The sequence below is a fragment of the Salvia splendens genome, chromosome 19, assembly GCF_004379255.2.
Source record: "Salvia splendens isolate huo1 chromosome 19, SspV2, whole genome shotgun sequence".
NCBI lineage: Eukaryota > Viridiplantae > Streptophyta > Magnoliopsida > Lamiales > Lamiaceae > Salvia > Salvia splendens.
The window spans coordinates 23,454,419-23,470,054 of record NC_056050.1 but is presented as its reverse complement, the minus strand read 5'-3'; the positions used below and the strand labels follow the sequence as shown (position 1 = coordinate 23,470,054).

General features: G+C 38.2%; 1 protein-coding gene and 1 long non-coding RNA gene across 2 annotated transcripts; both read left to right on the top strand.

The window, feature by feature from the left end:
* The first annotated feature begins 4,555 nt into the window (after window positions 1-4,555).
* Window positions 4,556-8,839, top strand: LOC121779943 (auxin response factor 9-like). Its single transcript, XM_042177422.1, has 14 exons — window positions 4,556-4,882; window positions 4,990-5,108; window positions 5,283-5,378; window positions 5,589-5,645; window positions 5,787-5,939; window positions 6,037-6,121; window positions 6,298-6,388; window positions 6,481-6,645; window positions 6,732-6,845; window positions 6,924-6,996; window positions 7,080-7,233; window positions 7,330-7,907; window positions 8,024-8,211; window positions 8,298-8,839. The coding sequence occupies exons 1-14, from the start codon at window positions 4,834-4,836 to the stop codon at window positions 8,431-8,433; spliced, it is 2,058 nt and encodes a 685-aa protein (XP_042033356.1). The 5' UTR covers window positions 4,556-4,833; the 3' UTR covers window positions 8,434-8,839.
* Window positions 8,840-11,580: 2,741 nt separating this feature from the next.
* LOC121778848 lies at window positions 11,581-14,019 on the top strand. Its single transcript, XR_006045739.1, has 4 exons — window positions 11,581-11,888; window positions 11,966-12,039; window positions 13,072-13,133; window positions 13,595-14,019. It is a non-coding gene; the product is annotated as an uncharacterized LOC121778848 (long non-coding RNA).
* The last annotated feature ends 1,617 nt before the right edge of the window (window positions 14,020-15,636 follow it).

Below are 15,636 nucleotides of genomic sequence, written 5' to 3'. Positions count from 1 at the left end.
AATCTGAAACTCCTGATTACATGTGGTATGAAGCTCATAGTGACTACTCAAAGTACAAGGTGTTTGGGTGTGTGGCCTATGCTCATGCTAGGCAAAGCAAGCTTGAAGCTAGGGCTCTGAAATGTATTATGTTGGGGTATCAGAGGGGTGTTAAGGGGTATAGGCTCTGGTGTATTGAGCCCGGTAAGCAGAAGGTCTTGGTGAGTAGGGATGTGGTGTTCTTGGAGGATCAGATGCCATACCTGAAAGATAAGCTGGACTCCAGTGAAGATGAGGGTGATTTCTTCAAGGTGGAGCCTGTGGGGGTTGGCCTAGGAGCAGGTGGAGTCACTGACTCAGGGAGTGAGTCTGATTCAGATAAAGAAGAGGCTCCAACTCAGGGCAACCAGGCTGGTGAGTCTATATCAGACTCTATCAGAGACTATCAGCTTGCAAGGGACAGAGTTAGAAGAGAAACAAGGCCACCAACAAAGTTCTCTGATGTTGTGTATTATGCTCTGTGTGCAGCTGAAAGTATTGATGGTGCAGATCCACTCACATATAAAGAAGCTATGCAGAGTAAAGATAGAGAAAGATGGATTGAAGCCATGAATGAGGAAATAGAGTCTTTACTCAAGAACAAAACATGGATTTTGGTGGACAAATCCAAGCTGAGTACAGATGGTAAGGAAAGGAGGCTGGTAAGCTGTAAGTGGTTGTTTAAAAGAAAGATTGAGACCACTGATAAGGATAGAGTCAGGTTCAAGGCAAGGCTGGTGGCTAGAGGCTTTACACAGCAGGAGGGAATCGATTTCAATGAAGTGTTTGCACCTGTTGTGAAGCACACTTCAATTAGGATCCTATTGGCTGTGGTGAATCAGCTTGACTGGGAGCTACAACAGCTTGATGTGAAGACAGCCTTCCTCAATGGAGATCTAGAGGAAACTATCTTCATGGAACAGCCAGAGGGCTATGTGAAGATTGGAGAAGAAGGCAAGGTGTGCCTGTTACAGAAAAGTCTTTATGGACTTAAGCAAAGTCCTAGACAGTGGAATAAGAAGTTTGATGCACAGATGAAGAAGATTGGCTTCTCCAAGTCAGAATATGATGATTGTATTTACATCAAGAAGGCAGGCAGGACTCCCATTGCCTACCTATTACTCTATGTGGATGATATGCTACTTGCAGGGCCTTCTATGACAGAAATTCAGAAAGTTAAACAAGATCTGAAGTCAAGCTTTGAAATGAAGGATCTAGGAGAGTCAAGGAAGATCCTAGGCATACATATTCAGAGAGATAGAGGCTGCAAGAAGCTGTGGATGCTGCAAACTGACTATATTGAGAAAGTTTTGCAGAGATTCAAAATGGAAAATGCAAAAGCTGCATCAACTCCTCTGTCCCAGAGTTTTAAGCTTTCAAAGGAGCAGGCCCCTAAATCTAAGCAAGAGGCTGAGGAGATGGAGTCTATTCCTTATGCTAGTGTGGTTGGAAGTGTTATGTATACTATGATCTGTACCAGACCAGATCTGGCACATGCTATCTCAGTGACTAGCAGATACATGGCTGACCCGGGGAAGGAGCATTGGAATGCTCTTAAGTGGATATTGAGGTACATGAAGTCAACCAGTGGCTGGGGAATTGTCTTCAATGGCTGGGAAGGTGAATCTGAGGAGGTTGTGCAGGGCTATTGTGATGCAGACTATGCTGCAAACCTGGACAACAGAAAGTCCCAAACAGGTTATCTTTTCACCATGTTTGGAACTGTAATCAGCTGGAAATCAGGGTTGCAAAGTGTTGTTGCTCTCTCAACAACAGAATCAGAGTATATAGCTCTCACTGCAGCTGTACAGGAGAGCTTTTGGATTCAGGGAGTGATTTCTGACTTTGGTTTTGACCAAAAGACAATGGTGATTGCAGCTCAGCTATGTGCTTGGCTAAACATCCGGGTTTTCATGAAAGGAGCAAGCACATAGACATAAAGTTGCATTTTATTAGAGACGAGATTGAGAAGGGGAGAGTGAAGGTGATTAAGATTAACACCTTGCACAATCCGGCTGACATGCTAACAAAGTCTCTAGGTAGAGACAAGTTTGATCATTGCAAGAAGTTGATCAATGTTTGTGCAAAAACTGAGATGAGCCCTCAGGTGGAGAATTGTAATAATGGAGTGCTCATTTCAGTTGGAAGAACTAGCCGAGAAGGAAGCTCGGCTTTGAGCTGGAACTAGCCGAGAAGGAAGCTCGGCTTTGAGCTGGAACTAGCCGAGAAGGGAGTTCGGTTCTTGAGCCGAGAAGTGAGTTCGGTCTTGAGCCGAGAAGGGAGTTCGGTCTTGAGCCGAGAAGGAAGAAGCAACCAGTTCGGTCTTGAGCCGAGAAGGAAGAAGCTGTTAGTTAGCCGAGGTGTAGCGGTTATTCTTCTTGTTTTCTTGATTCTTGTTGTAGTTAGTTAGTAGCAGTTGCTACTTGTTTGTAGAGCTTTAAATAGCTCATAAACCGTGTATGTAGTTTAGTAGGAGTTTAATCAATAAAGAGTTTTCCAGTTTCTCTCCAAGATTATCATCTTCAATACTCAAAGTGTGAGTGTGTGTGTTTCTGCGTTGTGTGATCTCATACAACAGTGAGTGTGTATGTGATCTTCTTGAGTGTGTGAAAGCCTTGTGTGTGCGAATCCCAACACCATTTAAATACATGGACGGACAAAATCACTAAAATACACCTTACACGGAATTATTAAATTTGATTTTATTTAATGTTTTTTGCAAGTGGAGTGGTAATTTTTTGTTGGCATTGACAATCATGGTACAAGTTTGGCCATGATTGACAGGTGAGAAACACAAAAAGTTTGAATAATTATTATGTTGAATAGATCATCAAAATGTTGTTGAATCCACTTTATCCCGGCATATGAAGAAGCTGTCACTTTGATCAATTAATTCAGACAAAACTTTCTCTTTCTCCTCCATATGTAGAATAGGTATTCATTTCATCTTCCTTTAATCACTCAATATAAATTCTTGAACATCATAACCTCCAAATAGTGAATCAACCTTGCTTGAATAGTAAAAACGCTATAGGGTCATTCTAGTGCAATTGCAATTACAAATTTACTATAGTAACATGAGAAAATAAATTAGAGCCATGTAGCCTCACAAATCATGGCACATCAAACTAACAAATGACAACATGTGTATTAATTCAACAAATCTGAAAATAATATTAATATTAGGTAAACTGAGTCAAAAAGTTAAATAGTGGGAGTGAGGACAAGAGAAAAGTCAATCATAGGAAACAATAGTATATTCCCAAACAATTCCTCAAACAATTTGGAAGTAAGATCCAATTTATATTATTCAACTCTCTTACAAGTTACAAGTGGCCATGTACTTGTCTTAATCGGGACATTTTTATTTAATTACGAAAACCATTTGTTCAGAATATTGGGTACAATTAATGGAGTAACATTTAAGCAATTAATCAAGGATATATTTGTTTGAATTTATGGGAGAGACTAATACGTAATTCACAAGATTGCTATATATATATATAAACATTCTAAGTATTTAGTCAATCGTAATATATTTTAAAATAGATTCATTTTAAACTGACAAGCTTCATGATTCATAAATTTCCAAAATAATATAACAAACTAATCAAATATAATGGGACATACTTTAATTATTTACTACTACTGTGTACATAAATGTAGAAATTACAAGCACTTAATGGAACCGTGCATACAACCTTTTTCCTTCTAAAATAATGATTGATCGACATAAAAAACATATATTCTCTATACATGATGATCAATTATATGTTTTATGTTTATCATATTGTAAAAAAGAATAATATTATGTTACAAATACAGTATATCTTTTGAGGTGAACATCATTTGTAAGTAACATTTGTATTTAGTCTATATTAACATTATTCGTTTTACTTTACGCTGTATATATTTTATTTGATTTTAATACACTAAAAATTGATATTATTAATTTGTACATATTAACAAAGTGGAGTAGCAAATTAGTTCACTACTCGTGGGTACATGATACTTCTACTTTATGACAAAAATACTTATAAATTTCTCAAGATGCAATCAGAATATGATGTTATTTATATAATTTATGTTTTGGGTGCTTGAAGATAATATAGATTAATTTTAACAGCACTAAGATTAGGCAGTATTGTTCCTCTACCTATTTTAAACGCAACTTGATCAATATATTAATTTTCGATGATTAATTATATAAATCAAGATTTATTCCAATTGTAACATACATTTGAGAATCTTAATATTAATATCCTAAATTAAATGCTTAAATTTTTGTTTATACTAATGATGGTCACTAATAATTGTGAAACACGAGACAAAATATACTAATGTTGCCATTGGAGACGACACAAGTACTAAAATGAGATAAGTATTGTTAAATCTGACGTGTCACCAAATTTAGTGCCAAAATGGGTCATCATCGGAGCCGTTCGACTCTGGTTAAGGGCTTAACCATGGTTAGTTACGCAATCACCCACATGCACACGCACTCTGCGTGTGCAGTGAAAAAGGAGACAATCAAACCCACAATGAATTTACAAAACCCAGCAGTCTAGAGAGAGAAACCAGCGTATATTAAGCTGCTTCTTCGGATTCCTCGAGCTCTCGTTTAAACTATTGCAGCTTGCTCAACAAAAGCGGATACTGTTTCGCTGTGATTACGTTGATTGTTTGGCTTGGCGGTTGGAAGGGTGAAGCGCTGCAGCTGGCTGCATTGTGTATTTATTGTGTTTGTATTTTTTATTGGGGGTTTCTAGGTTATTTTTAGTTGGAGAGAGGAGAGGTGCGTGTGTTGGTTGAGTTATGGCGAATTGGGGCTCAATTTCTCAGCGGCAGCAGCATGTTTCTTCAGGTGAAGCCGAGTTTTTAGGATGATTTTTCGTTTCTTCTGAACTGATTTGTTTTTACTTGCTATTTTGTCAGTTTAATTTAGGAAATTTGTTGTTTTGTGAATTTCAGGGGTTTCTGTGAAGGATTCGTTGTATGAGGAGCTATGGAGAGGTTGTGCGGGGCCTTTGGTGGATGTTCCCAAAGCTGGAGAAAGAGTTTACTATTTCCCACAAGGTCACATGGAGCAGGTCTGTTGTGCTTGAAAATGCAATTGTTTAATTTTGTTTTGTTTTTTATTCTTCTTGAATGTTCAGATCTTTGTGTAGGTTATCCGTTATTGAATTTAAATTTTGCCATATCTCGGATTTTGGTTGGATTTTATCTTATATCTGAAAGCCATGCTTTACTTTGGTATGTGTTAGTTGGAGGCATCTACGAATCAGGAATTGAATCAGAGGATACCGATGTTCAATTTGCCTCCTAAGATCCTTTGCAAAGTTTTCAACGTTCAGCTACTGGTAATTGCCTCTCTATAGCTTGTTTCTTTCGACGTAGATCCGTTGCTTAGGGTGTTTGTGTGTTTCTTGTTTTTGTTATGCATGAGCGATAGCATAGCATGGCTTCCAATTATTATCAATTTACTTTGAATTGGCAACTAAAGGAATTGCAGTTGTTGATTCAATTATTGAGTGGTGAGTGATTCACAGCTTTTTTGTATGACTATGTAGGCTGAAAAGGATACGGATGAAGTTTATGCACAAATTACTTTGATGCCAGAATCAGATGTAAGAACTAATATTAGCTTGCTCCTTGATTTAATGAAAATTGCCATCTTGTTTGTTTATTCATTGTGCCTAGCTCAAAAATCAAGCTGACATCTTTTTGGTTTGCAACTTAAACATGTAACTGAGTAAATCTGTTTGTAGCAAAGCGAGCCAAGAAGTCCGGATAGTCCTATTGATGAGACTCCTAGACCTGCAGTTCATTCGTTCTGCAAAGTTTTGACTGCTTCTGATACCAGCACACATGGTGGATTTTCTGTCCTTCGTAAACACGCAAATGAGTGTCTTCCCCCATTGGTAGCTTAGTAACTATTTATCTGCTTCCTTTAGCTGTATACATATGTATGCAGTGCTAATTTTCTATATTTGCTGACAATGATTGTTCTCCTATCAGGATATGAGCCAGCAGATTCCTACACAGGAATTGATTCCTAAGGATCTACATGGAAATGAATGGCAATTCAAGCATAGATTTAGAGGTAAGATACTGAGTTTGTTTTCTAGTAATTGTTTACTTTCGGTGTCATTGTTGTTTTGAGACTATATAAAGAAATTTATTCACCTGGGCCTTGTAGCAGGCATGGAAATAGTAGCTCTTCGGTCATGATACTATATAGTGGGAAATTGATGTATATATTTGGCTTTGAATGAACAGGTCAACCTAGGAGGCATTTGCTAACTACAGGTTGGAGTACATTTGTCACTTCTAAGCGCATAGTCGCTGGTGACTCTTTTGTATTTGTAAGGTACTTATAGATGTTATATACGTAAACAACATTTCATTATGAGGATTTCTGTTTTCTGAGTTGAGTTCATGTATATACCTTTGTTGCTCTAGGGGAGAGAATGGGGATTTGCGGGTTGGGGTCAGGCGCCATGCTCGTCAACAGATTTCTATACCCTCTTCTGTGATATCAAGTCAGAGCATGCACCTGGGAGTGCTTGCAACAGCATCTCATGCTGTCATGACTCAGACCATCTTTGTTGTTTATTACAAGCCAAGGTCTGAAACAATCTCCTTGAATTGCAACCTTGCATTTTATAATCTGTACTTATCTTAACTGTTTTTTTTGCGCCTACACATTTTAGGACTAGTCAGTTCATAGTTGGCCTGAACAAATATCTAGAATCCATTAATCATGACTTTGGAGTCGGCATGAGATTCAAGATGCGTTTTGAGGGAGATGATTCTCCTGAGAGAAGGTTGGTCAAACACTCATAGTTGGTACAGTGGTACATTATTTAAGTTGCTAAAAGTTCTTATTCTATTTGTCCTGTCAGGTTCTCAGGTACAATTGTTGGGGTTGAAGATATCTCGCCTCACTGGAATGATTCGAAATGGAGAACATTGAAGGTTAGTACACATTCTGTTATTCCAGAATCTGTTGTTTATTGCTGAAGACTTAAAACTGTACATGTATTTTTTTTATTTCTCAGGTTCAATGGGATGAACCGGCATCCATCCCAAGACCAGAAAGGGTTTCTCCATGGGAGATAGATCCATTTGTTGCATCAATTCCACCAACTCTATCTCAGCCACCTACCATAAAGAATAAACGGCTTCGACCACATATTGAAATTGCTGTTCCTGGTAGGTTTGCTTTCCACTAAATTTTGATATTCTGTTTGCTTCTATATCTGTACACTATTGTCTTACTTTATTTTATTTGTTACTGTAATGTTGTAGAAACTATAACTTCAATTGCATCACCTACATGGAACCTTGGTCATGATGCCCATCAAATAAATCACAGTTTTGAAGGACAAAGAAGCAGCTATATCAATAATTCACATACTAAACAAACAGATGCTAGTACCACACCTATGAAACACAGCAATGATGGTGCATCAACCACTCGTATGGATGGAGGGAGGCAACCTCCCCTTCATGTGCATGCTGAAGAAACTGAAGACAGTAAAAGTGCTTCGGCTTGGTCGGTTATTTCAAACCCTTCAGCTCCAAACTCAGGAAGTCAGTTTAATACCCTTGCTACTGCATGTACTGATGTAAGGAAACCAGATGCTCAGCCATCTTGCAGGTTGTTTGGGTTCAATTTGAATAGTCCATCAATAGCTCCTTCAAGATTAGCTGATATACCAAAGGATAGTGGTCAAGTGCACATCCCGAGTGCTCTATCCTCAGCTGATTCAGAACAGAAATCTAGTGTTTCAAAGGAGTTTAAAGAATTAAGGCAAGATCAGTTGCAAGTACCAACAAAGGAGATCCAGAGCAGACAGAGCAACTCCTCCAGAAGCCGCACCAAGGTATTCGAAAGATTATTATAAACTGGATATTAATCTTCTTTCTTAGGATTTATATGTTACTTGCCTTGAAAGATTAATTTCATTCTCCATTCGTGACGAAAAAATCCTTCGACTAGGTACAAATGCAAGGGGTGGCTGTTGGTCGAGCAGTGGATTTGACAACTTTGAAGGGATATGATAATCTTATTATTGAGTTGGAAGAAATGTTTGAGATTAAGGGGGAGTTGCAGTCACGAAATAAATGGGAAATTGTGTTTACAGATGATGAAGGGGACATGATGCTTGTGGGCGATGATCCATGGCCGTAAGTTTTCATGCCGCTCGTTATATACAACTTGTTTCCTAAACCTCTTTAGTTCGTATGTTTGATATATCATAATCTTTCTGCAGAGAATTCTGCAACATGGTTAGGAGAATTTTCATCTGTTCTAGCCAGGATGTCAAGAAAATGAAAGGAAACAAGCTCCCTGTATCCGCAACAGAAACTGAAGCAACTGGTTTCGTCTTTGAAAATATTGGAGATTAAGATCAACTACCCACCACTTCTTTTGACATGGCTGCATTTGAAATTCTTCTATCGTAGAATCTTGATGTGGACAGCTCAGGTAACGGAGTACTTGTTTGGTTGCTGGAACGAACGGGTTTGTTTGTTGTTTGCAGCAACCGGGGGATTGCAGAATCCAGCTAAAATTGATGTAGCGAATATTTGGACTCATTTGAGGTATGACGAGACTGAGTGACAACTAATCAATGGAGTAGAAGTAGAATCTGTGAATAGTAGTGTGTTTGTGGTGGAATTTGGATGAGAAAGCCATTCTCAACCTACTCTGTAAATACTAGTAGTAGTATTTGTGATTGGCATCTGCAAAAATTGAAGCTTCTTTTTTCTCTGTTTAGTGTCAAACTCGGACTAATTAATGCTTCTTTGTTCAGTGTGTTGTCAAAACTCAAAACTTTGCCAAATCGATAAAATCCCCAAAATATAACATGTGAATTAATGGCACTAGATTATTATGGGTTGAATTTTCAACGATTATGTAGAGTGTCCAACTTTGGTGGACAAGCTAATTTTTTTTTGTCCACAATTACTTTTTTTTTCTACGGCCGCAAAAAAGTGTCCAGGTCAATAGTGAACACTTTTTTTTTTCACAAATCACATTATTTTATCAATTGTTTACCTATTTTAATTCAGTTAGAATTAAAATTATCGGACTGAAAAATAATTAGAAAAAAACTGGTAATTTAATAAATAAAAATTGAATACTAAATTTTCGTTGTATTAAAATGAAGGGAGAAATTATACAACGAAAATTTTCGACATCACACAATTTCTTCACGCTGCACCCCCTTTCCTACGTGCCCAGACTTCTTCAATTAAATCGGCCTGGAGTTGGGTATGTGCTGTGTCCTTGTGCATACCAGTGAAACGTTGGAGCAGATATTCATTACTACGTATCGGGATGGCACGGTACGGTATACCGCACCGAGAATGTCATACCGCATATCGTACCGCAAATTGCGGTATGAGCGAATGTCATACATATACCTTACCGAATTTTTCGGTATACCGCATTACGGTATACCGAAAATTTGGTATGATTATTTCCGATACCGTTACCATACCGTATTGCGGTATATCGTACTTTTACGTTATACCGAAATAAGGTATGGCATACCGAGTACGGTATACCAAAATAAGATATGGCATACCGTAATACTTGTGTTTCATACCAAAAAAATTCTATTATAACCAAATATTTAAAATAAAATTTCACCTATTTAAATAATGTCCAAAAGATTAAAACTACACCACAATCAAATCTATACAGTGGACTTGATTTGCATCTCTGCGTGTGTGTGTGTTTAGGTTGGGGGCGGTTGAACTAAAATATGAAAGTAGGGTTAGAGATTTTAACATATTAACTATTTTTTATATAAATTTTAAATACAACATATATATCGAATTTTTGGCAAATATCGTAAATGCGGTATATTGCGGTATACCGCGGTATAGGAAAATCTATACCTTTACTGTACCGAAATCTATCGGTACGGTATCATACCGTACCGCAACTTGCGGTACACCGCAAATTCGGTATTTTCAGTATTTTTTCAGTATGATAAGTGCAGTATTTCGGTATTACGGTATATTTAGCCAGCCCTAACTACGGGGTACACCCATCTGTATCGGCGCGGAGGCAACATCGTGACTTGAACTAGCACCATCTTCCGATGCTCAGCGCTCTGCAGCAAATCTTTCATCTTCAATTACCATATTGTGCAATATGATACATGCATACATGATATTCGCGACATCATCTTCGTACCAAACTTGTGCCGGACACCGTATAATGAGTTTTATTTATAGGCAAAAAAAACTGAAAATTTAAAAATAAAAATAAAAAATCGGTCGGCGCCGCGGCGACGGGCCCCGCTATAACCCGCCGCGGCTCATACCCCCCGCCCCGTCCATGCTGTCTACTCGGCGGAGGGCTGTCCGCCCCTCCCCGCCCCGGCGCCTCTGTCCTCCACTATAGGGACCTGCGGCGCCGCCGCGGAGTCGGCGGCCGCCGGGGCATCCCTATTATGGACACTCTAATGATGTTGGCCTTCCTCTAGTGAAATTACATGTACTCCCTCCGTTCCTGCTAGTTGAAGTGAAACTTTTCGGCACGGAGTTTAAGAAGGGATGTTGTGTGTGTTAAATAAATAGATAAAAAAGTAAGAGAGGGGAAAAAGTAGAGAGAATAAAATAAAAAGTGAATAAAGTAGAGAGAATAAAGTAAGGGAAAGTAAAGTAAGAAAGAGAAAAATGTTACTCCCTTTATTTCAACTAAGTTGATCCAAAATTTTTGGGCACGAAGATTAAGAAATTATGTCGAATAGATTAAATGAAAGTAAAATAAAATACTTAGGAAAGAGAAAAAAGTAGGAGAGATGAAGAGAGAGTAAATTGGATAATGAAATAAAGTAAGACTTATTGAATATTTTGTTTTTTTCAAAAAGGGAAATGACTCAACTTTGTTGGGACGTCCCAAAAAGAAATACGATTCAACTTAGTTGGGACGAAGGGAGTACTATACATGGAAATAACTCAACTATGAGGAAACTTCCCAAAATGAAAAAAATGACTCAACTATAAGGGAACCGAGCGAGTATATAATATTAAATGAAGCTTGTACCAAGTGGGGTTTGCTAGTCTTGCAAAATGTCAAATAAGTACTGTAATATATAGACTAAAGGCTCATTTTGGTCCTTAACATATTGCGATTTTTTTATTTTGGTCCAAAACATTATCTTTTGAATTATTCGGCCCATCACAAATAAAAACGAGTCACATTTGGTCCATTTTGGAAGGTTCCGTAAAAAATTTGACGGAAACCCTAAACCCGAACCTCCCTCACCACCTCCTGTAATACCCGTTTTTTTCTATCTTTTAAACTACGAATTTTAATTTAAGAACGAGCGAGTGATAGACCTTGAATAAAATACCGTGTTTGTTTAGATTGGTTGTGAATGGAAATAGTGAATGCTTGAATTATTGTTGGTTAATTGTGTGGTGTAAGTTGTCGACGAGATTGACGTGAGAGTCGTCGATGGGAAATTTTGGGTGTTCGTTTACAATGTACTTGTAATAACACCAAAGTACTAAAATAATAAAACACCACAATTTAATCAATGTACTAAAATTTATATATTTTTGGGCCTATCACTTTTGTCTATTTACTTTCTTTTAGCCCATTTATCCTTATTAAATTGGGTCACTTTTAATATAGCCATTTATTATAATTTCTATTGAATTCCTACGGCCAACATAAATCCCTTCTTCTAAACCCACGTTTTTTTCCCATCAATATCTCCACCCACAAAATTCTCTCCAACAAACAAATCTAATCTCTACATTATATATCTCTCCCCACAACTGCATCTTTTATCAGCCGTTTCAAAATCTCCAGTGCAGTTTTCGTCCCTTCCAACAAGGTATAATCTTCCACTTTAACTCACCGTAAACCACTCTCTAGTCATTAAATCCATAGCACCATTTTGTTTTGTCACAGTGAAAAGGAGGAATCGAGCGGACTGTGAATCCAAATTCTCCTTGCAATCCCAATTTATTCTCTTCATTCCAAAGGTAGAGTCCCTAATTTTGGAAATCCCCTGCACACTAACATTCAAACATTCATAGTAGTACACAAATTGAATTTTTTTGAATCTGCAGAATGTTTTGTGCTTGATAAAGTCTCGATCTTTAAGGCCATTAGAAATTATCCTCTCATTCTTTTAATCTCTAGTTCTTGGAAATCCTTTTCTGCCCATTAATATTTGAAATCGAATAATTAGAAATCATAGGAAAGCTTGAATAATAATAGAATGGGGAAAGGGGAGAGCGAGAGCTTACCGTTGGGACTAGCGGCGCTCCGACGGAGGGGCTGACCGCCTGACCGGGCGGACAGCGGTGGCGACGGAGAGGTAGCGACGGCAGTGAATTTTTGGCAGCCTTGGGCGATGGCTGCTGGAACAGCTTGAAGAATTTAGAGAGAGATAGTAGTACAGTAACAGTGGTGAATGGAGGCAGAGAAAGAGAGAGTGGTTGTTTTATTATAGGCTTTTAACTTGAAGAGAAGATAGTGAATGTATACGTGTAGTTATTTGGCAGTAATATTAGGTTACAGCATTTTCGTTTCCTTTCATTTCTATTTTCTTTTCTTTTTTTTTTTCCTTTATGCCAATATGTGATTATAAATATAATAATAAGTGTGTACACATGTTTGTGAAGGGAGTATACGTGGGTTAGTCAGGGAGTATATATATATTTAAATTCTTTTATTTAGTTATTACTTTTGTCTATTAAGATTACGGAGGAGCTAGAGTATTTTAAGATAGTATCGTTTTCTTAAGTTAAGTGTTGGGAAATTTTAATAATTTTGTTCGGCCATTATTTTGTTATGAGCTAGTTGGGAATATTTATACTTTGCTTAGTTATGGGATAAATTTAGTTTTGTTAACAGATTACTTAAGTGATGTTTTGAGCCATAAAATACGAGAATATAGTTTCTAAGAAATGACAGGAGAATAAATTGAGCACACACTAAGGATGCATGCATGGTTTAAATTAATATATTTTGCAAAGTCTGATTGTCGCATATTATATTATTTCAAAAAGGGTGAACTTGTGCACGTTGTTGCGGTTGGAACAGGAAGTGTTTGGGGAGTTAAGCTGTTGAGGTGAGCTTTCTTTTTAAATAAGGACTATGTCCTAAATATATTTTGATGTGAAAAGGAGGTGAAAATGTTTGTCTTGCCATGTTTTGTATTTTGAATGAACCTATCTGAAGTGGCTATGCCATGTATGTTTAATCGAATTCGGGTCCCAGTAGGGCCGCAAACCCTGCTCGGACTAGTGTACACCCTGTAGATCGTGTGCTATCTCTTTGGAGTTGGCCGGTCTAGTGACTTGGTTCGTGGCCACGTTCTTTGTCATGTATGTTCAGATATGGTGATGGTGGATGTGGATGGAAAATGGTTGCGCAACCGACTTTTATGTGAAATGCTTTTTAGTGTACTTGGGTTCTTTTAATTAAAACCCCCAATGTCACTTGATTATGGCTTGACAAACTATGTTTTGGCATGTGTCCACTGAGTGCATCAAGTACTCAGCCCTGCATATTGTTTTTCTTAATGTGCAGATTGAGCGTTGATGGGCGTGGAGGATGTTGAGCAGAGTTCATGGATTGTTTAGTCATGATTAATAATTGTTGGATTTGTCGTGTCTTCATACTCGGCATTTTCCGTGTCTTGAACGCTTCCGCCAAGAGTCATTTTCTTTAGAATTGGTTATTCATGCAGAGTCGAACTCGCTAAAAAAAATAGTTTTCTGTCCATTCGTTATTTCCTTAGAGTTGACATTATTATTAGGATAATATTATGACGTTTTCAAATTTAATTCAGTTATTAAATTTTTGGTCAAATGTGTATGTTTTTCCCCTTTCTTCCCCACTTCTTTAATCCTCCCCTAGTCGCGATCAACCGTATTTTCTATCCTTAGAAATGCGGGCGTGACACCTCCGCCACGACGTCCACCTTCCATCATCCCTCAGCCTCACCCACCATCGTCACCGTCTCATCCCTCAGCCTCACCCCCTCCTTACATCATCTCCCTCACCACCTCCGCCACGGCGTCCACCTTCATCGCCTCGCTCAACTCAGCAATCAATCCCTTGTAGACGCCTTTCGGTGTTGCTGCAGCCACGATTTGAAAGGAGGAGGTGGAACTGCAGCGGGGGGAGGCAGGCGTAGCGGAGGGTGCCTGGACGACGGCGAGGGCGAGGGCAAGGTGGTCGATGGAGGGGTCGAGGGAGAGGGAGAGGAGGCGAGACGACGAATTGACCGATTTTCGAAAGAGTCAGAAATAGGTAATTGCAGGTGCTGCAATCAGGGGTGTATCCGATCAATTTAATCTATGGCAAAATTAGCGACGACGACGCCTTCCGGTGTTTCCGCAGCCACGATTTGAGTCGGAAGCCGACATATTTCCGCCAATTTTTGAATTGCCGTCAAATTTTTAACGGAACTGTCCAAAATGGACCAAATGTAATCTATTTTTATTTGTGAGGGATCGAATAATTCAAAAGATAATGTTTTAGACCAAAATAAAAAAAATCACAATAGGTTCAGAAGCAAAATATGCCTTTAGTCTACGATATATCCATTGACCATAGCTTTCGATGATATTAATGGCAAGAATTGACCTCTACTGGAATGGAAAGTGGCAAGTGATGAGAGAGAGGATCACAGCCACATCAAATAAGGTTGTACTACTATTTTCTTCAAGATTATGATTACCTTTTCCTATTTTACCAAAAAATTTAAATTTGGAATCGGATTATTTATCAAGACAGTTTATGCTGGACAACAAATTATTTTTTTGATAGATAAATCTTTATTTTTCTAAAAAATGAGATAGAGAAATCAAAAGGAGAAGTGTCTGTAAGTACTTGAAATGGTAATTTTGTTTACCATAGTATTGGCACTAAGGAAGATATTGAACTTTGGAATGTAGTCTATCAATTTGTCTAATTGATGTCCTCGAAATTGAACCACCAAATTTGGGGTCCCTACAATCTAGTCACCATATATTTTGCCTACATCCTACGTTTGTCGATCAAACATATTGACATAGGGTTTAGAATATTTCAACATCCACCACAGAATTAATGCTGAAGTTTCAAACTTGAGTTACGTATGACAAACCTTTGACACAAAAATTCTATGCAGTGTAGTCACTAATCGACAGAGTTAATGGCCTGGTTGTAGTCACAACAAATGATACACATCGAAAAAACAGCAAGAAAGTGATATAAATGCATAACTGAAATTATGTCTTGAATAATGAAAGACACATTTAAAGAACACTTGTTAAGTAATCTTTTATTACAAAAGTACTATTAAGAGCATCCATATTAGTGCAAAAATTGTCCGGACGAACCCTCGTTCGCACTCGTCCGACCACTGCAAGTCGACAGGCGAGCACGTGGACGATCGCCACGCCCGAACTTTTGGGCACGGATGACGCGTCACCCGACTCTCGTCTGGTGCCTCGTCTGCCCACTACGGGGCCACAGACAAGCGCGGACGAGGACAATCGACGTGTTTTTTTTAATTTTTAATTATAAAAAATTAATTTTTATTTAAAAAAATATAATTTCACAACGATTCATACTAAAAGACG